The sequence below is a fragment of the Oncorhynchus mykiss genome, chromosome 6 (genome assembly GCF_057628025.1).
Source record: "Oncorhynchus mykiss isolate SJ-2025 chromosome 6, ASM5762802v1, whole genome shotgun sequence".
Lineage (NCBI taxonomy): Eukaryota > Metazoa > Chordata > Actinopteri > Salmoniformes > Salmonidae > Oncorhynchus > Oncorhynchus mykiss.
This window is the reverse complement of record NC_143027.1, coordinates 35,842,530-35,868,493: the sequence shown is the minus strand read 5'-3', so window position 1 is coordinate 35,868,493 and position 25,964 is coordinate 35,842,530. Positions and strand designations below refer to the sequence as shown.

General features: G+C 47.5%; 1 protein-coding gene across 35 annotated transcripts in view; it reads right to left on the bottom strand.

Moving 5' to 3' along the window:
- LOC110525852 (splicing regulator ARVCF) overlaps nucleotides 1–25,964 on the bottom strand; it is a 229,966-nt gene that overhangs the window by 108,181 nt on the left and 95,821 nt on the right. For 19 of the 35 annotated variants that reach the window (XM_036979991.2, XM_036979994.2, XM_090237774.1 and 16 more), the window contains exons 3-5: nucleotides 22,898–23,006; nucleotides 13,781–13,873; nucleotides 12,788–13,070 (exon numbers count right to left, since the gene is read on the bottom strand). The exons of 5 other annotated variants lie outside the window; for them this stretch is intronic. In XM_036979991.2, coding sequence (XP_036835886.2) covers nucleotides 12,788–13,012 — 225 coding nt within the window. In that variant the 5' untranslated portion in view covers nucleotides 13,013–13,070; nucleotides 13,781–13,873; nucleotides 22,898–23,006. The remainder of the gene's footprint in view (nucleotides 1–12,787; nucleotides 13,071–13,780; nucleotides 13,874–22,897; nucleotides 23,007–25,964) is intronic. 11 more of the 35 variants (XM_090237795.1, XM_090237804.1, XM_090237810.1 and 8 more) reach the window with 1 other exon arrangement.

The window sequence follows — 25,964 nt, the reverse complement described above, 5'->3', positions numbered from 1 at the left end:
GCAGAGTGAGGCAGAAAGAGAGAGAGGCAGAGTGAGGCAGAAAGAGAGAGAGGCAGAGTGAGGCAGAAAGAGAGAGAGGCAGAGTGAGGCAGAAAGAGAGAGAGGCCGAGTGAGGCAGAAAGAGAGAGAGGCAGAGTGAGGCAGAAAGAGAGAGAGGCAGAGTGAGGCAGAAAGAGAGAGGCAGAGGCAGAAAGAGAGAGAGGCAGAGGCAGAAAGAGAGAGAGGCAGAGGCAGAAAGAGAGAGAGGCAGAGGCAGAAAGAGAGAGAGGCAGAGGCAGAAAGAGAGAGAGGGAGAGGCAGAAAGAGAGAGGCAGAAAGAGAGGGAGAAAGAGAGAGAGGGAGAGGCAGAAGAAGGTACACCTATAGCTTATCTCTTGGCAGTAGTACTGTAGACAACTTTATTACTGACCTCAACCCTGAATCTCTCAAAGCATTCACAGTCAACCTAGTAACACCCCTATCAGATCACAGCAAAATCACAATCTACCGTATTTGAACAGCGCAATCCTCAATCATGAAGCATCAAAGCCAAAGGAACTGAATAATATTTAGAAATGCTGTAGATGGAAGGAATAGTGTGTGGAAACCTACCAAAAAACAAGGCAACAACAAATTCAATTCCTTTCAGACAACTTCCTGGACAAAACATTCCACTGTAATAGTAAAGGAGTAAACTTAGCAGTAGAAAACCTAAACAGTATATTTCACCTCTCAGCTTCCCTATCAAATCAAAAAATGTCAAACAAATAACCGAAAAGAAAATTAACAATGATAAATGGTTTGATGAAGAACGCAAAAACCTAAGAAAGAAATCGAGAAACCTATCCAACCAAAAACAGAGAGACCCAGAAAACCCGTGTCTATGCCTTCACTACAGTGAATCACTAAAACAATACCTAAATAAACAGCACATCAGAAATCAGCTCAATGCAATTGAAGAATCCATTGACTAAACACTTCCTTTCCTCAGTGAAAACAAAGGCTTTTTACCAAATGACCGTACGACAGACCACACATGTACCCTGCACACCCTAACTGACTGACAAACAAACCAAAACAAAGGCAGTCTTCTCATGCGTTGTTGATTGTTTAAAAAAAAAAAAAAAAGCATTTGACTCAATTTGGCATGAGGGTCTGCTTTACAAATTGATTACAAACATTATTAAATACATAAATACAAACAACAACTGTGTGGTTAAAATAGGCACATTTCTTTCCACAGTTTGTCAGACCTGGGCCCTGACAGTAAATCTCAGTAATCCAAAAATAATGATGTTCCAAAAAAGGTTGTCGCCAGGACCACAAATAAAAATGTAATCTAGACACCCTTGCCCTAGAGTACACAAAAAAACTAAACATCAGCACCACAAGTAACTTCCACAAAGTTGTGAACAAGCTGAGAGGCAAGGCAAGGTGGGCCTTTAATGCCATCAAAAGGAACATAAAATTTGACATAGCATTTAAGATTTGGTAAAAAAATACTTAAGTTAAAGAACCAATTGCCCTTTATGGTTGTGAGGTCTGGGGTCCGCTCACCAACCAAGAATTCACAAAAATGGGACAAACAGCAAATTGAGATTCTGCATGCAGAATTCTGCAAAAATATCATTGTGTACAACGTAAAACACCAAATGCATGCAGAGCAGAATTAGGCTGATACCCACTAATTATCAAAATCCAGAAAAGAGCCGTTAAATTCTACAACCACCTAAAAGGGAAGTGATTCCCAAACCTTCCATAACAAAGCCATCACCCACAGAGAGATGAACCTGGAGAAGAGTCCCCTAAGCAAGCTGCTCCTGGGGCTCTGTTTACAAACATAAACAAACCCCACAGAGCCCCAGGACAGCAACACAATTAGACCCAACCAAATCATGAGAAAACAAAAAGATAATTACTTGACACGTTGGAAAGAATTCACAAAAAAAACTGAATAAACTAGAACGCCCATTCTCCCCATTATACTTTACTTAATTTATTTAAATCTGTTAAATGAGTGAAATTAGTTTTGGTATAGTTTAGGTTCAGTTTCAAAGCAATAATCATCCAGATAATCAGCTGGGCACTGTCGGGAGAAGGAGTGAAGCAGGCCCTACTGTCGGGAGAAGGAGTGAAGCAGGCCCTACTGTCGGGAGAAGGAGTGAAGCAGGCCCTACTGTCGGGAGAAGGAGTGAAGCAGGCCCTACTGTCGGGAGAAGGAGTGAAGCAGGCCCTACTGTCGGGAGAAGGAGTGAAGCAGGCCCTACTGTCGGGAGAAGGAGTGAAGCAGGCCCTACTGTCGAGAGAAGGAGTGAAGCAGGCCCTACTGTCGGGAGAAGGAGTGAAGCAGGCCCTACTGTCGGGAGAAGGAGTGAAGCAGGTCCTACTGTCGGGAGAAGGAGTGAAGCAGGCCCTACTGTCGGGAGAAGGAGTGAAGCAGGCCCTACTGTCGGGAGAAGGAGTGAAGCAGACCCTACTGTCGGGAGAAGGAGTGAAGCAGACCCTACTGTCGGGAGGAGGAGTGAAGCAGACCCTACTGCTGGGAGGATTGAAGCAGGCCCTACTGTTGGGAGGAGGAGTGAAGCAGGTCCTACTGTTGGGAGGAGGAGTGAAGCAGGCCCTACTGTTGGGAGGAGGAGTGAAGCAGGCCCTACTGTTGGGAGGAGGAGTGAAGCAGGCCCTACTGTTGGGAGGAGGGGCAATGGGGAAAACCATTTTTAAAAAATGACATTCCCTCCCAGAACTGGTTGTAACTCCAGTTCCGTTTGTGATATTAAGAATCTAAACACCGCCAGTGTGTTATATAGACTTATTTAGGAAAAGTCAAGGCATTTTGTAATTCTTGAGCAGTCAAAATTACTGCTTTAGCGGTTCTCGCGTTAAAGGTCCAATGCAGCCATTTTTATCTCATTATCAAATCATTTCTGGGTAACAATTAAGTACCTTACTGTGATTGCTTTCAATTAAAATGTTCAAAAAGAAACAAAAGCTTCTAAGCCAAGGTTAATTTGTTAGGACTTTCGGAGGTTGGGGAAAACAGAACATTTGCTGTTAATGGCAGAGAGGTTTGGAACACTATTTCTTACTGGTCTATTAACTCATTTAATCACCAAAACAGGCTGAAGTTTCAGGTGGTCTTTTCAAACAGATATTACACTAAAAGGGCATTATCATTTTGACAATTTTACAGCATTATTCCAACCTCAGCATGGAAATACACTGAGCATACAAAACAGTCACCAGTTGAATCCATGATCCCTTATTGATGTCACTTGAATCAGTATAGATGAAGGGGAGGAGACAGGTTAAAGGATGAGTTTTAAATCTTGAGACAATTGAGCCATGGATTGTGTGTGTGCCCCATTCAGAGGGTGAATGGGCAGGTTATGGTAGTAGGTGTCAGGCGCACCGGTTTGTGTCAAGAACAGCAACTCTGCTGGGGTTTTCCACGCAAAACAGTTTCCCACGTGTATCAAGAATGGTCCACCACCCAAAGGACATCCAGCCAACTTGGTTCCTAATGTTCGGTATACTCAGTGTATATAAAACATGGGGGGAAAAAAATCACATTTTTGACTGCACTGGGCCTTTAACACTCATCAATCCAATACCTTGATAGTTGAATAGAATGATTATGGCACTCTTTGAACAAGCCTATACAATCAAACTCCTTCCAAATGTCTTCCTCCCTCCATTCTCTCTCCTTCTCCCTCATTCTGCCGGCTCTCTTTGTGTCTTTTCTTTCTCTGATTGTGTGTGTCGGTGGTGGAGTCCCCAGGCGGCCACACTACACAGGTCTGGCAAAACGAGGCCCTGGGAGAGCGCAAGAGAGGCAAGGAAAGACAGGAGAGAGAGAGAGGGACAGAGAGAGTGAGACTACAGTCGTAGCTCCTATTCATTGCCACATTCTTCCTCTGGCAAAAATGATTCTCTCCATCCCTCCAAACGTTAAACTCAAAGACCCCGTGAGAGACACGGCATGTGTCCACATGCCAGACCTGACTACCACTCTGCCCTGCAGTAAAGCCTTAACGTGCTAAGTCAAGAGGCCCAGGGTTTGTTGCTGGCCAAGAGAAGCACATAACTCACTCACTCTCTCACTCAGACCAGCCCCAACCCCAGGCCTAAACCCACTGGGTGGGTGGGTGGAAGTGGTACATGGGGCTGGGCTGCAACGACATGAGTGGTATGACTGATGTGTGGCGTATACCGAGCTCCTGGTACATATAAGCTGCCTTCACTGCGAATCCATTCACTGCCGGGCTCTGTGGTCCAGTAAGTCTAACCACGTGGTAGTGGCTAGGCCTATGAGCTTTCACATCGTGTCAAGGGTTCATGTTGAGGCAGACAACATTTGTCTTGCATGTGTACTTCTTGAACCCAACATATTGATGGAATACAACTTCTGTTGCTGGTTTGCTGTGCAATTTACATGCTTGTAACTCATGTAGTAAAAATGTCGCACAAGTACCTGAAACGTATGAGCATAATTAAATCGAGGCTTTGAAGAGCCTAACACCTCTAAACTACAAAGCACGCGGAGCATTTCCGACTGGTTTCAATTTAGTCCTCCAATCAAGGGGTGGTGGGGGTCAGTTTCCAACCTTGTTTGGTTATATACCCAGCTAGTCAGAGGCAAAAAGGTCACATTCCTGATGTGGCACGGGAATCTAATAAAGGAGAGAGGACACCCCCTTATTTTAAACACATGGGTCGTTGTGACTAACTCTGACTCCAGGATCAGACAATCACGACCATCGCTCCAACAGAGAGAGAGACATTTAATGCTGGTATTATGATTAAGATATTATGTCCTGAAGAGGGGGGGGATAGAAGCCATTTTTAGAAGCACTGTGCTAGTGAATGTAATAGTTAAATGGATTGTGATCAAATGGCAGAGGGGTGCACAAGGACATTAAGGCTTGATGGGCTGATCAGAAGGATGACGGTCTGAGCCTCACCACAGGAATATAAAAAGCCTGCCGTACAAAAGGCATCTCTCCATCTTCCTTTCTCAGTCTCTCTCTCCCCCTCTCCCTCCCTCCCCCCGTCTCTCATGAATACAAGGAATGTGCCCATGTCTTCCTATGTTAGCCATGCATTGAGCTGGGATACAAAGAGGGCTTAGCCCCTCCGCAATCACCACTGTAATTCATGGACCAGCGACTCAAGTGTTGAGGGGGGAGGGGATAAAATACAGTATACACGGTAGTATAGTGTTGCCTGGCTACCAAAACTCCTTGCAACCGGACAAACGCTACGCCACAGGACGTTAGCTTCTTCTCCTCAATGAGTCTGGATCGGAGTACCTCCGACGATTTCTAGACGGTCTGATTGGTTGGGCCAGAGCCAAAACACACATGGTTAAAGCAGCGTTTTGATACTCTGATTGGTTCGAGACGAGCCGAACGCTGATGACTTTGTTTTGTACAACCTCCCACCCCCCCCTTCATTTTGACGTCACCACAAACGACTTCAACGACGGCAGTCTCAGACTGAAGTATGTAGCGAACATAGAGCAGCGGAAGAATTCACTGAGTCGCAAGGCAAAGTATAGGGCCCAATTCTTTCTATGCTTAGATTCAGAAAGCGTAGCCAGGGGGGGGAAAGGGGAAAAGTAAAAGTGATAACCTTGCACATAGGTTTACAACTGTGAACCCAATGGAGTCTGAATGTCTTTCTACACAGAAGTACAATGTGATTGTTACAACCGGGCTACAGAAAGAGATAACAGCCCCAGAAGATGTGGGCCACATGTAGAAACAGTGCAGCCGGGAAGCAAATACAAACAAACAATGCAGGAGTTCACACACAGGTAATTACGCATTTACGGGTGGCGAGAATGTTCCTAATGACAATGGGAGGAGAAAGGAGGGAGAGAGGGGTAGAGGGGAAAAAGTTAGGAGGAATGGTATGGGGGGGACTGAGGTTCATTGTTAGGCAAGTGATTTACGAGAAGTCGGGGGCTCCTAGGCTCTGCCAGTGAGGGATATATCTGCCTGCGAACGCTATAGCACTGTGCTCGGGGCCTTTGTGTCCATTGTGGCATGGCCAGTGAGGGTGTGTGTATGTGTGTGAAGAGTGATGCGGCGCCATCACCGGACCAGACTGAGGCCCATATCTCACCCACAGAACACACCGAGATCAAAGGATGGACTGTTCCTCTAAAGCAGTGGTACCCAAACTGTAGGGCACACCCCAGAGTGGTCAGCGGGGGCTTGGGGGTCCCCCCCACCAAATTATTTTTAAATAAAATAAATAAACATTTAACTTCACTAGGGCATTCGGAATTTTGGATGAAAAGCATGCCCAAATTAAACTGTCGGCTACTCAGTCCCAGAAGATAGGATATGCATATAATTAGATTTGGATAGAAAACCCTCTAACGTTTCCAAAACTGTTAAAATCATGTCTGTGAGTATAACAGAACTGATATGGCAGGCGAAAACCTGAGGAAAATCCAACCAGGAAGTACTATTATTTTGAAAGGCTGTTTTTCCATTGAAAGCCTATCCACCATACAAAATACTTAGGACCCAGTTCACAAGCTCTGTGCCTTCCTCTACATGTGACCAGTCTTTAGGCATTGTTATACTCTGAAAAATGAGGGTGATACAGTACGTTCAATCAGTGGCCAGTGGAAATTTCCATTCATCAGCCATGTGCCCTGATCGTAAACGTGCCTTTGTTTCTCCTTTCCTATTGACGAAGCTTTTGTCCGGTTGAAATATTATTGATTATTTATGACAAAAATAACCGTAGGATTGATTTTAAACATCGTTTGGCATGTTTCTACTAACTTTTACTGTACTTTTTAAAACCTTTCATCTTGGAATTAATGCACGCACCTTCTGCATTCGGATTACTGGACAAAACGCGAACAAAAAAGGTTTTTGCTCATAAAGAGGGACATTATCAAACAAAACAAACATTTATTGTCTAACATGGAGACCTGGGAGTGCCACCATATGAAGCTCAAAAGTATGTGATTAATTTTAATGCTATTTATGACTTTTGTAACACTCCTTGGTTGGAAAATGGCTGCATGCGTTTCTGTGGCTAACTAACATCATCGCAAAGTGTGCTTTCGCCGTAAAGCGTTTTTGAAATCTGACACAGCGTTTGCATTAAGGAGAAGTTTATCTATATTTCCATGAAAACACTTGTATAGTTTATCGATGTTTATGATGAGTATTTCTGTCATTTTATGTGGCTCTCTGCACTTTCACCGGATGTTTGTTTGAGACGATGTATTTCTGACCACAACGCGCCAATGTAAACTCTGATTTTTTTATATAAATATGAACTTCATCTTACAAAACATACATGTATTGTGTAACATGAAGTCCTATGAGTGTCATCTGATGAAGATCATCCAAGGTTAGTGATTAATTTTATCTATATTTCTGCTTTTTGTGAATGCTCTTTTTGGCTGGAAAAATGGCTGTGTAATTCTGTGAATAGGCACTCACCTAACATAATTGTTTGGTTTGCTTTCGTCGCAAAGCCTTTTTGAAATCGGACATGGTGGCTGGATTTACAACAAGTGTATCTTTAAAATTGTGTAAAATACATGCATGTTCGAGGAATTTAAATTATGGGATTTCTGTTGGTTTGAACTTGGCACCCTGCAGTTTCACTGGCTATTGACGAGGTGGGACGCTACCATCCCACGTACCCTAGTGTTTTTAAGTAACTCAGTCCGGCTTTAAACTTACTCCTGAAAGTTGTAATAGCAGAATGCACAAGGTGCAATTTCGAAATTGGGTAGTGCATCATCAGTTCCTCTTGTCATGTCAGTCATTGCACTCCTTAGAGATTTATAACTTGCAAGAAATGTCCAGATCAATTAGCCCATGTCAGCTAAATTGTTTTACTTATTTAAAAAAAAAAATGGCCCATAGATATTGTTGTCAAAAGTTTGGTCACCTGCTCTAATGGAATCTCACATGCCTTTGAAAGCTACACAACATTTGCAGGGTAGCCGGTAGTGCACCCTGCCCCAGCCCATCTCACAAGCTATACCGTCTTAATACTAAACCAGATCAAACACTACATAGCGAAAGGATGTACATGTTAACGTTATCTGGGATTTAGCCATCATCTTCAGTATTTATGTTATTTGTGGGTGTGTGTGTGTGTATAGAGATGAGCTCTGTGTTGGACGGTAGGTGTTCCTAGATGAAGGCCGACACTAGCGTTGTTAGTATCGGTCTTAAAAATAAATGAGTGACACACAATATAATTAAACTCCCAGTAAAACACCAACTTTTCAGCATCACTGTGTCTTCTTCAGGGTCATACCAACTGAGCCAAACAAGGCCATAGTGTAGTATTAAATGAAATGAGGTCATCTCTGTAGACTAGGCCAGACAGAAAGGGGTGGGCGCTGAGTGCTGTCTGACAGGCACCATTCTCAGAGGGTCTCCATGTGTCACCACTTGACCTTTCACGCCTCGATGAGACTGCTCCAGGCAAATATCTATTTACCAAAGCAGGAGAAACCGACATGGACTGTGTCCAAAATGGCACTCTACTCCCTATATAGTGCACACATTTTTACCAAGGCCTATAGGGTCCTGGTCAAAAGTAGTGTACTAGAAAGGGAATAGGGTGCCATTTGGAAAGCACACATGGTTTTAGTGTGTCCCTGGTCGAACATGTGAGAGAGGACTGAAAGACATGCTTCGTGTCAGTGATTCCTAGTCGATGATTCCATTATACGCCGTCTGACAGCATTGTCTTGATGTTCTTGAGAAGAAACCATTAAAAACAAACAGCGCTTCAGTAAAGGGTTCAATCATGATGAGTGAGGATCAAAAAGTCTTTGGAAATATGTCTTGGGAAAATCGGCTGACGGGTGTTAAATATTTCCACCCATAACATTCCTGATCCACATCGACTGTAACACAGCACGTGACGATAACATAAACTCTTCATGAAGTAACAACTCACCACACTGGATCATGTTGTTTTGTCTGTCCATTACCCCAAGCACTTCACTGCACCCGCAATAAGATCTGCTAAATATGTGTATATGTGACCAATACAATTGGATTTGATTTAATGTAGCAGTGAACAGCTAAAGCCAGCCAGCTAAATAGGGATGTAGATGCTACCTAAACCCGAAAGCAGTGAATTATTTCATGTTTGTGTTGTTTTGACCACCATGCTGATCTAACGCTCTACAGGAGACTCATGAATCATACAGAGGAGCTCTGTAGAGCATGATCAAACACACCTGTGAACAGTAGGATCAGGGTGGGTCTCTTTCCCCTCTCACCTGATGATCAGACAGTCTTTACAAACCTCCGTCTACTCTGGGGATCCCAATAACCCACTGCTGACATTGCGTTCGTACAAGCATCAACTCTTACCCTACGAGGTCCAGAGGCCTGCTAGTTCTGTTTTACCTGATAATTAATTGCACCCACCTGGTGTCCCAGGTCTAAATCAGTCCCTGATTAGAGGGGAACAAATGAAAAAACTGCAGTGGAACTGGCTTTGAGGACAAGAGTTGAGTTTGAGGGGTATAAACCATTTTGGTCATGAATTTTGGAAAGTTTGGTACCACCTTGTCAAAGGCATCGAAAACAGCAGAACGAGAGAACAACAAGGCAGGACAGAAAACAGTGGCAGCTGCTAGCTATAGAGCCCAACCCCTCTCTGGAGTTGGAGAGAGCTCTGTCTAAATCAATTTTATTAAGAATGTGCTCGGTGTTCCATTAATCAGACTGACTGCTTCTCCTCTCTGACCCCAACTCTAAATAACAGATGGGCCCATCGATTGCTACCCCTTCGCTGACGACTGGGAGCCCCCGAGCAAAAGGCTGCTGACCCCCGGCCCATTTAATCCATCATGCAGGGAGGAGAGAGGGGATATGTGTGTGTGTGTGTGTGTAGAGGGGGGGGGGGGGGGTCTGCAAGCGGAAAGGTTAGGAGAGTTGGATGCCTTACTTTGTCCAACAGAGAGCCGGGTACATTCCTCCATTCTCCATCCTCCAGTGCATTCAGAAAGTTTTCAGACCCCTTAACTTTATTCACATTTTGTTACATTACAGCCTTATTCTAAAATGGATTACATTATTTTCAGTCTACACACAATACCCCATAATGGCAAAGCGAAAACAGGTTTTTAGAAATGATTGTTAATTTATTCAAAATAAAAAACAGAAATTGCTTATTTACGTAAGTATTCAGACCCTTTGCTATGAGACTTGAAATTCATCATCGAGATGTTTCTACAACTTGATTGGTGTGTATCTGTGGTAAATTCAATTGATTGGACATGATTTGAAAAGGTACACCCTTGTCTATATAAAGGTCCCACAGTTGACAGTGCATGTCAGAGCAAAAACCAAGCCACGAGTTCGAAGGAATTATCCGTAGAGCTCCAAGGCACAGATCTGTGGAAGGGTACAAAAATAACTCTGCAGCATTGAAGGTCCCCAAGAACACAGTGGCCTCTATCATTCTTAAATGGTAGTTTGGAACTACTAAGACTCTTACTAGAGCTGGCCACCCGGCCAAACTGAGCAATCAGAAGGGCCTTGCTCAGGGAGGTGACCAAGCGCCCAATGGTCGCTCCACAGTTATTCTGTGGAGATGGCAGAACCTTCCAGAAGTACAACCATCTCTGCAGCACTCCACCAATCAGGCCGTTATGGTAGTGGCCAGACGGAAGCCATTCCTCAGTAAAAGGCAGATGACAGTCCGCTTGGAGTTAGCCAAAAGGCACCTAAAGACTCTCAGACCATGAGAACCAAGATTCTCTGGTCTGATGAAACCAAGATTGAACTCTTTGGCTTGAATGCCAAGCGTCACATCTGGAGGAAACTTGGCACCATCCTTACGGTGAAGCATGGTGGTGGCAGCATCATGCTGTGGGGATGTTTTACAGGGGCAGGGACGCAAAGTACAGAGAGATCCTAGATGAAAATCTGCTCCAGAGCGCTCAGGACCTTGAACTAGGGCGAAGTTTCACCTTCCAGCAGGACAACGACCTTAAGCACACAGCCAAGACAATGCAAGAGTGGTTTTGGTACAAGTCTCAATGTCCTTGAGAGGCCCAGCCAGAGACCAGAATTGAACATTTCTGGAGAGACCTGAAAATAGCTGTACAACAACTCACCCCATCCAACCTGACAGAGCTTGAGAGGGTCTGTAGAGAAGAATGGGAGAAACTCCTCAAATACAGATGTGCCAAGCTTGTGGCGTCATACCCAAGAAGACGCGAGGCTGTAATCGGTACCAAAGGTGCTTCAACAAAGTACTGTGTAAAGGGTCTGAATATTTATGTAAATGTGATATTTCAGTTTATTTGTAATAAATATGCTTTGTCATTATGGGGTATTGCGTGTAGACTGATGAGGAAAACAATTACATATTAATATATTCTAGAATAATCAAAATGTTGAACAAGTCAAAGGGTCTGAATACTTTCCCAATGCACTGTACAACCTCATGGTGTAACGTAGGCTCCGTCCATGGTTCAGCCAGCCAGATAAATAAATAGATAGAGCTCCTCAGGATGAGCCAGCTTTGCTGCCAAGCCAAGCATGCAGGTGCCTTCTGCAGCCCTTGGGGCAGACAGCGTAGCAGCCAAACAACAATGATGATCAACACTCCCGTCCTCCGCAATCCATTCCACCAGGTAATTACATGTGGATGATTAAATCATGGTTATTCACCAAAACAGTACAACAAAATATTTAAAAAAAAAAAATTACTAAAAAGGTCATTGCGGCCCAGCCAATTTGCTGCAGTGTTTACGAGCGGTTTGGCGCGAGCGGTCCAGACTGGTTCACTGTGAATGAGCTACGTTTAAAGAGTGGTGGGGTGTGTAAAACGTTGAGCGGGCCTGTGTGGTGCGGCCTGTTCCACCCAATTGACCCCACGATGCAGAGAGACAGGTGACGGGCCACAGCAGTTAGCCAGCCGTGAGTGATGGGCTGGGCTGCCATGCTTGAGACTTAATCATCCCTTATGCCATCTAAAATGGCAACGAGCCAGAGAAATTAACGTTGGCACAATCTGTGAAGAAGAAATACATTTTGGGTAGAAAATTCTAAAAGCAGTGCATGCATGGAAATGCCCATCCGCAAGGGTTAGTACACACACATACCTGTTCCTAATCATTTGGTTTCAAAACCAAGACCATGAGCAATAGTCTTCTTTCTGTATGAGATCTAACACTTGACCTTAAGATTTAATGACAGAGGAAATGGCGGCAGTAACATTTCCCTCCCTTGGTCTGTTCATGTGGGATTTTGCTCTGTACTGTAAATCAAATGGGCATTTCGATGACATTTCAGCGGATCATGTCTGCCTCACTTCACATCTCCTTTCACACACCCCCAGCCAGAGAGGTCCGTACTCCACTCCCAGGCTCAGCCAAGGCGCGTCCAAGGCCCAGCCAACGCCCGACCAACACCCAAACGTCCTTCAGCCACAGGCAGAATTGTATGAACAGACACGATCCAATCAGCAGCAAGACCACAAAACAATATCAAGAGAGCACTGAGTAGAAGGAGATGGGTTCACCACATCACATTGTAATGATTACATCACTATCCAGGCAGCACAACAGATCAGGAATAACATAAGGGCTTGGATCAGCTGCCAGCCGCCCAGGAGAAAGAGATGGCTTCACCACACGTCGCCTCGAGAGCAATGAGCCAAATACATATGGTGGTGTAGAGCGATGGAATGAGAGCAGCCAGAGCAGCTCAAATGGAGGGGGACTAGATAGTCGGAGTAAGCAGGGAGTTAGGGGGACGGGCAGGCGGGGCGTGCTGGCATGATTTACCTGCATCACCACCTGCTGCCAGGCCAGGGGTTGGCTGTTGGGTGGCAGGTTAGCATTAGGCCCAGTCCCTCCCAGCCTGTCGGCTGTTATGTTGGAACGCTCCAGCTGCAGGGAGACGTTGCGTCGCTCCTCCTCCAGCGCCCGGGTCAGACGCTCGAAACGCGCCTCCTGCTCTTTCACCGAAGCCAGAATACTGGCGGCCGAGCACACCTCATAGTCCTCCATGGCTGAGGGTGGCCGGAAGTTGAGTCAGGGGAGCAGGGCTAGATTGGACTGAGCTGAGCTTTAATAGGTAGGTCAGGAGGGAGGGGATGGAGAGAAGGAGAGGGTCACCAGGTCATTACAGACACTCAACCTGTCTGACAAAGTTGCTTGATGGCTGTATTCTACCAAACACGAAGATGCCCATGAAAACAGAAGAATACAATTTAAAAAAAACACTTACATTCAATTGTGTTGTGATTGTAACACCAATTACAGGGAAATGAGGGTGTGTTCCAAGGGTATGAGCCAAATACACAGTCCCACATACGTGTCAAAACATGGATGAGCATTGCACACAATTGCAACCAAACAATCTTCAAAATAGACAATTGGCGGTGGTTCAGGATGAGGTGATTTTCCTCCACAAATGTCTGTCTTACTTCACCTGGTAGTTCCATCAACGCAACTGCTGATTTCCAGTACATGCATTGATGCATGTGGAAGACACCCACTGTACATTTCCACAGGCATACACCCAAGATGTGCATGCTCCAACTTGACTTGCCAACCATGCCTATGATACTGTTCCCATCACGAGCTTCCGTAAACAGACACAAAATGATGTATAGCCTATGTCATTGTCAAACACTGGTATCAATAATGGAAGGTGGAATGATATCAAGGGAGTTGATCACGTAACAAATGAGAGTAAGGATACAGTACATCAAGTGTCATACACATAACTGTGCACACAAACACACACATGCACAGGGTGTTATGTATACACACCTGGTAGATTGGTAGACAGAGCAGTTAGATAACAGACATCCCCCTCTGTACAGACACGGAGTGGAAGAGCCTGATAGTTAGAAGGAAGAAAAACTGGGAAAAAAAGGGAAGAGAATGAGATTTCAGATCAGACGGGTTGAAACAGATATGACAGCATTGTTTTCAAGGTCCAGAAAGTCAAGTGGGGAAAGAGATACATCACTGAGCAATAACAAACTCATAACACATGTTATATTCAGTCTGAAACCACACAAGGACATCTATCAACTCAACTTTGAACTAACTACAGAGGGCGAGCGAGCGGGCGGGAGAACGAGCGGGCGGGAGAACGAGCGAGCGGACGGGAGAGCGGGCCGTCAAGCTGGAGGGCGGGCGAGCGAGCTGGAGAGCGAGAGAGCGACCTGGAGGAGAGCGACCTGGAGGAGAGCGAGAGAGCGACCTGGAGGAGAGCTCACGAGCGAGCTGGAGGAGAGCGAGAGAGAGACCTGGAGGAGAGCTCGCGAGAGAGTGACCTGGAGGAGAGCTCACGAGAGAGCGACCTGGAGGAGAGCTCGCGAGAGAGCGACCTGGAGGAGAGCTCACGAGAGAGCGACCTGGAGGAGAGCTCACGAGAGAGCGACCTGGAGGAGAGCTAGCGAGCGAGCAGGAGGAGAGCTAGCAAGCGAGCAGGAGGAGAGCTAGCGAGCGAGCTGGAAGGGGAGGGGGGGCGAGCTGGAAGGGGGGGGAGCGAGCTGGAAGGGGGGGGGGGAGCGGAGCTGGAAGGGGGGGGAGCGGAGCTGGAAGGCGGGGGGGGGAGCTGGAGGCAGCGAGCTGGAGGCAGAGGGAGGGAGGGAGGGAGCGAGCGAGCGACCTGGAGGAGAGCGAGCGAGCGACCTGGAGGGGGGGGGAGCGAGCGACCTGGAAGGGGGGGGGGGGAGCGAGCGAGCCGGAAGGGGGAGAGCGAGCCGGAAGGGGGGGAGCGAGCCAGAAGGGGGGGAGCGAGCCGGAAGGGGGGGGAGCGAGCCGGAAGGGGGGGGAGCGAGCCGGAAGGGGGGGGAGCGAGCCGGAAGGGGAGGGAGCGAGCCGGAGGCAGAGGGAGGGAGGGAGCGAGCCGGAGGCAGAGGGAGGGAGGGAGCGGGCAGAGGGAGGGAGGGAGCGAGCCGGAGGCAGAGGGAGGGAGGGAGCGAGCCGGAGGCAAAGGGAGGGAGGGAGCAAGCCGGAGGGAGGGATCGAGCGAGGCAGAGGGAGGGAGCGAGCGAGGCAGAGGGAGGGAGCGAGTGAGCGAGGCAGAGGGAGGGAGCGAGCGAGGCAGAGGGAGGGAGCGAGCGAGGCAGAGGGAGGCAGAGGGAGGGAGGGAGGGAGGGAGCGAGCGAGCCGGAGGCAGAGGGAGGGAGCGAGCGAGCCGGAGGGAGGGAGGGAGCGAGCGAGCCGGAGGCAGAGGGAGGGAGCGAGCGAGCCGGAAGCAGAGGGAGGCAGAGGGAGGGAGCCGGAGGCAGAGGGAGGGAGCCGGAGGCAGAGGGAGGGAGCGAGCGTGAAAAAAGGAGAGCGAGCGAGCGTGAAAAAAGGAGAGCGAGCGAGCGAGCGAGCGTGAGAAAAGGAGAGCGAGCGAGCGAGCGTGAGAAAAGGAGAGAGAGCGAGCTAGCGTGAGAAAAGGAGAGAGAGCGAGCGAGCGTGAGAAAAGGAGAGCGAGCGAGCGAGCGTGCGTGAGAAAAGGAGAGCGAGCGAGCGTGCGTGAGAAAAGGAGAGCGAGCGAGCGTGCGTGAGAAAAGGAGAGCGAGCGAGCGAGCGAGCGTGCGTGCGTGAGAAAAGGAGAGAGAGCGAGCGAGCGTGAGAAAAGGAGAGCGAGCGTGAAAAAAGGAGAGCGAGCGAGCGTGAGAAAAGGAGAGCGAGCGAGCGAGCGAGCGTGAGAAAAGGAGAGCGAGCGAGCGAGCGTGAGAAAAGGAGAGCGAGCGAGCGAGCGTGAGATGGAGCTGGAAGGGGGGGGAGCGGAGCTGGAAGGCGGGGGGAGCGGAGCTGGAAGGCGGGGGGGGAGCTGGAGGCAGAGCGAGCGGAGAGCGAGCGAGCGACCTGGAGGAGAGAGAGCGAGCGACCTGGAGGAGAGCGAGCGAGCGACCTGGAGGAGAGCGAGCGAGCTGGAGGAGAGCGAGCGAGCGACCTGGAAGGGGGGGGGAGCGAGCGACCTGGAAGGGGGGGGGAGCGAGCGAGCGACCTGGAAGGGGGGGGGAGCGAGCGAGCGAGCGAGCCGGAAGGGGGGGGAGGGAGCGAGCGACCTGGAAGGGGGGGGGAGCGAGCGAGCGAGCGAGCCGGAAGGGGGGGGAGGGAGCGAGCCGGAAGGGGGGGGAGCGAGCGAGCTGGAAGGGAGGGGAGCGAGCGAGCCGGAAGCGGGGGGAACGAGCGAGCCGGAAGGGGGGGGAGCGAGCGAGCGAGCCGGAAGGGGGGGGGGGGAGCGAGCCGGAAGGGAGCGAGCCGGAAGGGGGGGGGAGCTAGCTGGAAGGGGGGGAGCGAGCCGGAAGGGGGGGAGCGAGCTGGAAGGGGGGGGGGGGGGGAGCTGGAGGCAGTGAGCTGGAGGCAGAGGGAGGGAGCGAGCGAAAAGGAGAGCGAGCGAAAAGGAGAGCGAGCGAAAAGGAGAGCGAGCGAAAAGGAGAGCGAGCGAAAAGGAGAGCGAGCGAGCGACCTGGAGGAGAGCGAGCGAGCGACCTGGAGGAGAGCGAGCGAGCGACCTGGAGGAGAGCGATCGAGCGACCTGGAGGAGAGCGAGCGAGCCGGAAGTGGGGGGGGGAGCGAGCGAGCCAGAAGGGGGGGAGCGAGCCGGAGGCAGAGGGAGGGGGGGAGCGAGCCGGAGGCAGAGGGAGGGAGGGAGCGAGCCGGAGGCAGAGGGAGGGAGGGAGCGAGCCGGAGGCAGAGGGAGGGAGGGAGCGAGCCGGAGGCAGAGGGAGGGAGGGAGCGAGCCGGAGGCAGAGGGAGGGAGGGAGCGAGCCGGAGGCAGAGGGAGGGAGGGAGCGAGCCGGAGGCAGAGAGCGAGCCGGAGGCAAAGGGAGGGAGGGGGCGAGCCGGAGGCAAAGGGAGGGAGGGAGCGAGCCGGAGGCAGAGGGAGGGAGCGAGCGAGCGAGCCGGAGGGAGGGAGGGAGGGAGGGAGGGAGGGAGCGAGCGAGCGAGCGAGCCGGAGGCAGAGGGAGGGAGGGAGGGAGGGAGCGAGCGAGCGAGCCGGAGGCAGAGGGAGGGAGGGAGGGAGCGAGCGAGCGAGCCGGAGGCAGAGGGAGGGAGGGAGGGAGGGAGCGAGCGAGCGAGCCGGAGGCAGAGGGAGGGAGGGAGGGAGGGAGGGAGGGAGGGAGCGAGCGAGCGAGCGAGCCGGAGGCAGAGGGAAGGAGGGAGGGAGCGAGCGAGCCGGAGGCAGAGGGAGGGAGCGAGCGAGCGAGCCGGAAGCAGAGGGAGGGAGCCGGAGGCAGAGGGAGGGAGCGAGCGTGAAAAAAGGAGAGCGAGCGAGCGTGAAAAAAGGAGAGCGAGCGAGCGTGAAAAAAGGAGAGCGAGCGAACGAGCGAGCGTGAAAAAAGGAGCGCGAGCGAGCGTGAAAAAAGGAGAGCGAGCGAGCGTGAAAAAAGGAGAGAGAGCGAGCGAGCGAGCGTGAGAAAAGGAGAGAGAGCGAGCGAGCGAGCGTGAGAAAAGGAGAGCGAGCGAGCGAGCGTGAGAAAAGGAGAGCGAGCGAGCGAGCGTGAGAAAAGGAGAGCGAGCGTGAGAAAAGGAGAGCGAGCGTGAGAAAAGGAGAGCGAGCGTGAGAAAAGGAAAGCGAGCGTGAGAAAAGGAGAGCGAGCGAGCGAGCGTGAGAAAAGAAGAGCGAGCGAGCGAGCGTGAGAAAAGGAGAGCGAGCGAGCGAGCGTGAGAAAAGGAGAGCGAGCGAGCGAGCGTGAGAAAAGGAGAGCGAGCGAGCGAGCGAGCGTGAGAAAAGGAGAGCGAGCGAGCGTGAGAAAAGGAGAGCGAGCGTGAGAATAGGAGAGAGAGAGAAAGCGTTAGCATGGCAGGAGATGCAGATGTGTTGATGAGAATCCTGAGCAGGTTGGATTGCAATATGTATGTGCGCGCGCGTCCATATGCACACATATATAAACAACTCCCTGTTATCCTTATAGGAACTAGAGGGTGAGAGTCAGAGAGAGAGACCCCTATTCCCTTTGAAGCGAACAATCCCCTTTGATGTTTGTTTCTGGCTGATCAATTATTTATCCAGAATGGAGAATGGTCTGACACCACTCAAAGTAAAGTGGAATGGAGGAGCTCATGTCACTTGAAGTTGAGCCGGTGATGGGTCAGGGAGTGATTCGATGTGAGGGGATGTGGCGGTGCAGTGGTAGTTTGGTGTTGACGGGGACTTTTCCCTTGTTGTTTTCTTTCTCCACACAGACAAACATGAGAGGCCTGATTGAGGCTATGCCCACAATCACAAATCCTAATCTGTACTTTTCAGGACTATTCCTTTTCAAAGAGATCAGGTGGGGTGGGGGTTTACTGGATATGTTTGCCACCGCTTTCAACATCAAAATAGTCGCTCTGGTCTATGGTAAATATAGTATAATACTTGTCTAGCCTAGCGGCAACCAATTTATCTACGTTTTGAGACAGCTGAAAGTGACAGATAGTGAGCCATGTTGATTGGACACAGTTGATAGACTCCTGAACAGGCTAAGTCCAGTGATTCACCCTCCCTTGGGGCTGGAGAGGGGGACGGGAGCCAGGGCAGGGACCCTGGGCGCTAGCTAGCTGCTCCCCTCCTGATTCACAAGGGGAATATGGAAGGCATGTGAGCTACGCCCAGAGAGCTTATCATTACCGTTAACTCCTGGCCACTGAAAATAGCCCAGAGTACCCAGGCAGTGAATTTGAACAATTCCCCCCTCAAAACACAGGGCTGGTTTAAGACTTTACACAGCAGATGTTTGCTAATGGTCTGGGGCTGAAGGGACAGGGAGACGAGATCACTCCAATGTCTCCCCATGTTTAACCCCATCCACCAATAACCAACACCCCTGTTATCCACGCCACTAAGTACAAAACACACTGGGATGCCAAGCATGACATTGTGTGGTGATAACATTCCTGAAGAAAGGGGATAACTCATTTTCATAACATTCAAAGCTGAAAGATCAAAACGTAATTAACTTAATTCCACAAAGGATGTGATAGATTTGACTGCTCTAATGAGGTAACCACTCTTAAAGGGAAAAGCAGTATATATTCTATTCTACCACAGAGGGAACGCAGAATGCAGCACTTGCTCCGAGTCCCAGTTATGCCGGTGCGGAGCTTTTCCTAAAGGATGAATGTGTTAATAGCACAAACCTGGGCCTGTATTGTGCTCAAAATAGCCTGGTAATAAATGTAATCACACGCCCACACTTCCAGCGTGGTGGTGGTCCAGATGGGGAGATGCAGCCAGCCAGTTGCACTCTGGCTGGCTGTAGTGGTGTAGTGGTGCCTGGAGAAGGGGGTATTCTGCAAATCCCAAATGGCGCGCCCGGTGAAGGAAAGGCACCCCGTGTAAAAAAATGGTATGAGAAACAGTGACGTACACTCTGAATGACCTAAAATGATTAATCCCATATTGGTCTTTCACAGTCACGCCAAACCAAGCTGTACTGTGCAAGTAGGCCGATAGTATGCCCACTATTGAAACTGATAAATGAGGCTGTCAACTGAGTCAGAAATTCACATGTAGGTTTTTGATTTCTTTTTTTTGCTCTCAGACAATTTTTTTTGTTGTGTTTGATGTTCTGTGTTTGATGTTCTAAGTCCAGAACAATGCTTAAACCTCATCAGGAGACCACGGAGGTCTGGGAAAAATCCATCTTTCCATCTACCAGAAGACAGTTATGCCAGTCATTAACACGGCTATATTTCCCTGTTCCTGAAACCTGGATGTTTTACTTCATATTATGAGGCATGTCTAGAAATTATGAGGCACCATAGAAACAAGGCAATTATTTTATAAAATACTTCCTTATACTGTACAATTTCTCCTGTTCTATTGGTTTTCTTTTAACTATCTTTCATTGTCTAGCAGCCAAAGGCATTATCCTTGTCATATTAGCAACCCGTGATAGTTGTCGCATCTTTAGATCTTCCCTCTTCCAAAATTTCTAACGGATATTTCCATATGTCCATGAAACCTCGCATGTGTGGTTCACATTTTAGAATGCTGTTTTGTTGCAAATTGCATTTTGGAGGCCTAATGCTGCGTGCACATCACTAAGCTTAAAATGTTAAGAAATAATAGTTGATCTACATTTTATGCTAAACATTCTGATCTGTTCCATCAGCCTTAACTGATATGGCGCATACCTCCCGTCCACTACTTTAATACGCATTGTGGGGATTATGGAGGAAGTATATAACAAATGGTGCCTTTCCTTTTGCAACCAGGGCAGAGGAAAGCAACACTATCCTCCACAAATGCTGTTTACATTGATATCCATACTGAATGAAGCACGTAAGGAGCTCATGGGACCGTTAACTTTTTCACTTAATAAAAAAAAAAAAAAGGGGGAAATTAAGTTAAGATGTTTTATGCAACTGGGCCCAGGTCTTTTGGAATTTTAGAAGGGAATGTCAAATGGCAATACAAGGGCTACAGTCATTTCAGTAAACATCTTGACGAGGCCCTTCACTGTTCAGTGTACAGCCTTGGGCATTCAAATACACCTATAGCCACCCACATCCACCCTAACTCCGCCTTGAGAGCATAGGACAAATATAATCAAATTGCTGCTACTGCCTTTTGAGCCTCAGCCCAACTTCCTTAAAAAGTGTCAGAATTTAAACCAAGGTTGGATTAGTATTGCCTCATTAGCATTATAGCCTCCTCCAAAAGAGCTTTGAATGATACATTAAGACGTTCAGTGCAAATTAATTAAGACCCACTTTGAGAGGACTCAACCAGGAACAAAGAGAGAGCCTAGCTTTATATTGCATTATAGAGACCCCCCCCCCCCCCCTCCCCCAAACCCCAGATGTGGGGTGGGCTGAGTAGGAAGGAGTGCAGGGGAATTGGTGTGTAGGGAGTGGTGGGGGAGGGTTGTTGAGGGTAATTGAGTGAGACCAGCAGTGCCTGGTATCCTGATGGAGCTAAAAGGGATAGGCTGGAAACCTGACTGTCAAGTCCCCCATTTCAAGGGCCTATAATTGCAGCTTAAATTAATTCCTTGTCTAAACCCATCTGATGCCCATCTGAGAAGGGAGGTCTCAATGGCACAAAGGGCTACCTAAAACACCTGATCCTGTGCGTGTGCGGTTGGAGTCAGCCTGCCCCTCAGCCCACCTGAGCTCTCTGATGGATAATACATTCAAACAATTAGATGCCAAATTGGAGACATTAGGAGGCATCATTCAGAAATGTAAACAAGCACTGAATTCCTGGCCCTTATTCTAAATAGCAAATTGCACCCTCTTCCCTTTATAGTGCACTACTTTTGACCAGGGCCCATAGTGTTCTGGTAAAAGTAGCGCACTATGTATGAAATAGGGTGCCATTTGGGATGCAGATTGTGATATTTCTTTCAGATTGTCCAAAATGTCAAACCATTTATGTGGGAATGACTGAGTCTAGTAGTGATTAATCCTAATGTCAGAAATTCAGTTTAGGCTTCAGGAGTCTTGTAGCATGTTGAATGGCCAGAAGATTGCTGGAATTATTCTCAAACTTGAAGAAAATTCCATCCAAAATAGGGAGGTTATGGTTAAACACGACAGTTTTACATTATACCTTCAGTGTTGGGGTTTTCAACATTTTGTCTAAAAACAGAGAAAGTATGAAAGGACAAAATAACAGGGGAAGGGTAATATTTTCATTTGAGACTGGATAAAAAAAAGGGTAGTATTTAATTTTGTGCTCTCATCGTCCACTCTGAGCTGGGAGAACATTTCCATAGAAAAACAAGGGTAATGGAGAGAGAAGAGTGCTTCATTATGAGTTGCGTGCTGCACAAATGGCAGTCGGAGTGAGAATGAAGAAAGGCTAGCATTAGCGATTAATAGGTATTGGCTCTGGCAACACAGCAGGCCATTAGCTTCCAAGAACACAGTCACTTCTAATGCCTAATATTCTAAAAGGGATTAAAAACGCAACGGTACTAACAAAAGCCTATCAGACGTTTTAAATAGCTTGGTAACAGAACAGGTAATCTCGTTTGACTCAAGATTTGTGTGTGTGACCGCCTTGGTCTCAGGGCTTCCACACAGAAGATTGTTTTTTTCTCTCATTGAGCCAAAAAAAAAACACTCTCAGCCACCCTATCCTCAGTATCCTTCCTCCAATTTGTGATTCAAAGCGCCTGTCCTCTATGGAAATGTAAAGTGAAAGATAATCCACTGGTGGGTATAGCGATGCCAGGATAAGCAAAGCTTAGCGAGGAGTGTGGCGAACCATTGCTGAAAAGTTTAAAAAGCTACGAAAATAAGCAATTGTTTACCATCAATTTTCTTCCACCTTTTATCTTTGAAGCTCTTCTCTGTGTGGAAACCCTGAGACCGACACAGTCACACACACACACACACACACACACTGGTATTTTTACTCGTATTTCCACACACACAATATAAGTCTATTCTCATGCTTTCACAGAGGGAGTGGGCTCCCAGAGCAGCTCGTCTCTCAACATACGGGGTACAGCTAGGTCTACCTCTTACCAGTTTAGACCAACATTGTATACATCATCTCTCTCTGGACAGTATTTTCAGTAAGCTAGTTCATCATATTAGCCAGAATGTGTGGCATCACTGATATGTAGATAAAGTATTTTCTATATCGGTTACATCACAATCAATTAGAGAGAATACATGTGATGCCAGTAATTACAGCCAAGATGAAAAAAAGGAGCACATCTTTCAAAGTGCACGAAATCCACATTGCAATTACTGTCAACTTAAAGTATCTAAAACCACACTACCTACTTCAAACATCAGAAATAACAACAGAATGAAGGCAAGTCATATCAAAAAGAGACAAGACAGCAGCAAAAGGTACACAGTATTCCTCAGGTTACAAAAAAGCCCCTCTGTCAGTTAATAGACTCAATGATGTGTTCAATAGAACATTTTTGCAGGCAGGCAGAGAGACAGAGAGCGAGAAGAGTGGCAGAGTGGGGTAGCTACCTTTGATGTTTGTTGGGTCTGTCAGATGGCTGGGGAGTGGACTGGGGGAGGCTCTATTAGAGTTGACGCGTTGCTACGATCCACCTGGGAGATCTGCCTCACAGAGCAGCTGCAGCGAAGCGAAAACAAGGACATGGGGAAATAAATAATCAACCAAACAACCATTTCCCTTTACATAATACAACCGCTGCAGGTTCACACACACACACACACACACACACACAGGTACTAGCAGAGGCTCCTTTAGAGGAGGAAGGGGAGGAGCATCTTCCTCCGTGATTTTCATAAAAATAGAAATTGTAAAACATTTTTCAAAAGTTATCATTTTTAGATAAAACTATACTAAATATATTCAAGTAACCAAATAATTGATTTAAACATACTATTTTGCATTGAAGGTCTACAGTAGCCTCAACAGCACTCTGTAGGGTAGCACCATGCTGTACTTGGAGGACAGCTAGCTTCCGTTCTTCTCTGGGTACATCGACTTCAATACAAAACCTAAGAGGCTCATGGTTCTCACCCCCTTCTGTAGACTTACACAGTAATTATGAAAATTTCCGGAGGACGTGCTCCAACCTATCAGAGCTCTTGCAGCATGAACTGACATGTTAACCACCCAATCAAAGGAACAGAGAATGAATCTAGTACTGAAACCACAAGATACAGCTAGCTAGCACTGCAATGTATAAAGTGTGGTGAGTAGTTGAGTCAAAGAGAGAAAGACAGTTGAAGAAAGTAATTTTTTCCAAAATTGAGAAGCAAGAGACGTAATTTTTTTCACTTTCACTTACTTAGCTGGCAAAAGCAGCTAGCTAGTTTAGCCTACTCAACCAATCATAGGGATGCTATGTTAGCTTGCTGGCTATGACTATCCAACAACACAAACTATTTCAAGTCAAGGTAAGCTTTCGTTTTACTAATTTATTGCAACCGGGGCCCGCCGGTGTAAGTGCTAAACAGCTTACTGACTGTACACTTACGTTACTGCATGATTTTAGCAACTTTACTAACGCCTTAGTTATATTAGCTATGTTGACGATGACGCTACTTTAGCTAAGCTACTTTGCAGTTATATGGTTTGGCCTGGAAATGTTCCCTCGCCTGGTCACAAACAACATATGTGTTTTGCACTGAAGTCCACAAGTGACGAAGGGAAAAGATCAGAGGAGGAGAGCGCATAGATGCGAGAAGGAATACAAGGTGACTGTTACGAAAGTGAACTGTGTTTACACGTGATCAGGGGTGTATTCATTCCACCAATTGTGTTTATAACATTTCTTAAAACGGAACAAAACAAGGATAAACATACCTGAATTTGTCCAATAGAAACTCTATTTTGCAATTGTTGGACTTATGATTACACCCTCTATCAGCTAGATGCAGGCAAGAGTGTGCAAGGCGGTATTGAATGTGTCACTGTCTGTCCATGTGTCACTGTCATCTCAAATTTCTCTCTCAACCTGTGTGCACCTACATTGTAAACGTTCATTCATTGGCTAGGTTGTAGCAACCTCATGATGGATATAGAGACAAATTTGAGTATAATGTAGTAGCCTAAATCTATCGCTGTTACATTTAACTGGGTGAATGGAATATGAATGAGTCCTCCAATATCTGTAATAGAAATAAGGCCATGCTCATGAAAAAACTAAATCGTCCTCCATCAAACAGCATTGACCGCCACTGGCATGTACACACACACACACACACACCTCAGTCTGTCACTCTCCCCTGTAGCAGAATAGGTCAGTGTACTAACCTAGTCAGTCCCCCCCCCCCCAACAACCTAATTTGTACAGTAAATGGTTATCCCATTCTGTTGAAGAGCAATTGGACTTGAAACTGTCTAACGGATTAGGGAGTGTCCTCTAGCAGTGGGTCTAATAACCTGACAGGACAGGAGGGCACTGCTACTGCTGGGCAGGGAGTCTTTAAAGGTTTCAGTACTGATTAAATCAGACAAGCCTTGGCATGGGTAGACAAACTGTACAACTGCTCCTTACGGCCATAACCTGCTGGTTTGTCTTTGGTTCTGTTTGTAGGGGAGGTTATCACTGTAGCTGGTCCCATCACCAATGCATCACTTTTTGTCAGCATTTCTAAACAGCTTTTAGACTACAGACCAAATAAGCTCCACGGTTCACAATCAGCCGGGTAATGTTTCATTAACTATGATCGGCAAGGCCCTCAGGTAAATCCTGCATTTATTAACTATGATCGGCAAGGCCCTCAGGTAAATCCTGCATTTATTAACTATGATCGGCAAGGCCCTCAGGTAAATCCTGCATTTATTAACTATGATCGGCAAGGCCCTCAGGTAAATCCTGCATTTATTAACTATGATCGGCAAGGCCCTCAGGTAAATCCTGCATTTATTAACTATGATCGGCAAGGCCCTCAGGTAAATCCTGCATTTATTAACTATGATCGGCAAGGCCCTCAGGTAAATCCTGCATTTATTAACTATGATCGGCAAGGCCCTTGGGCCTTGCATTTTTTTTTTTCCAACTTTCTCGTTCTGTGCAGGATTAGAATACCTCTCCAGGGAATGCTTCTTTCTTCTCTTAAAGGACATTTATGCTTAGAGCACCTTGGATTTCTGGGACAAACATCAGAAAGGTGAGCTAAGCCTGTGTCCAGGCTGCATTAGTTACCACACCACTCTCCAGTCACAGCCCAGGCAAGGCGAGCCCCCGATAGAGAACTTCCAAATGGGAGATTATACCCAATGCACACAATAACTGAACAAAGTGGCACTTAGGCAACACGCCTTTTAAACAAAATGTGATAAACTCCCTTTAAGTGCCCCAATCTCTCCAGGTTTTGTCATGCAGACAAAAGAATGATTGAAGAGGGAATCAAGTTATTGTGATCCCTTAAAAAAATACATCTATGCTATACAGTCTATCCTGTTAAAAACCTTCCCGCCAGACGTGAGTCAGTCCATCTATGACACACCACCAGCATGACTAAGTGTCACCCCTAACATCACTATCCCGGCACTGCAGCTAACTGAAGAAATATTGTGTAAATGTTAGTTCCTGATACTGTACTGACTACTGTT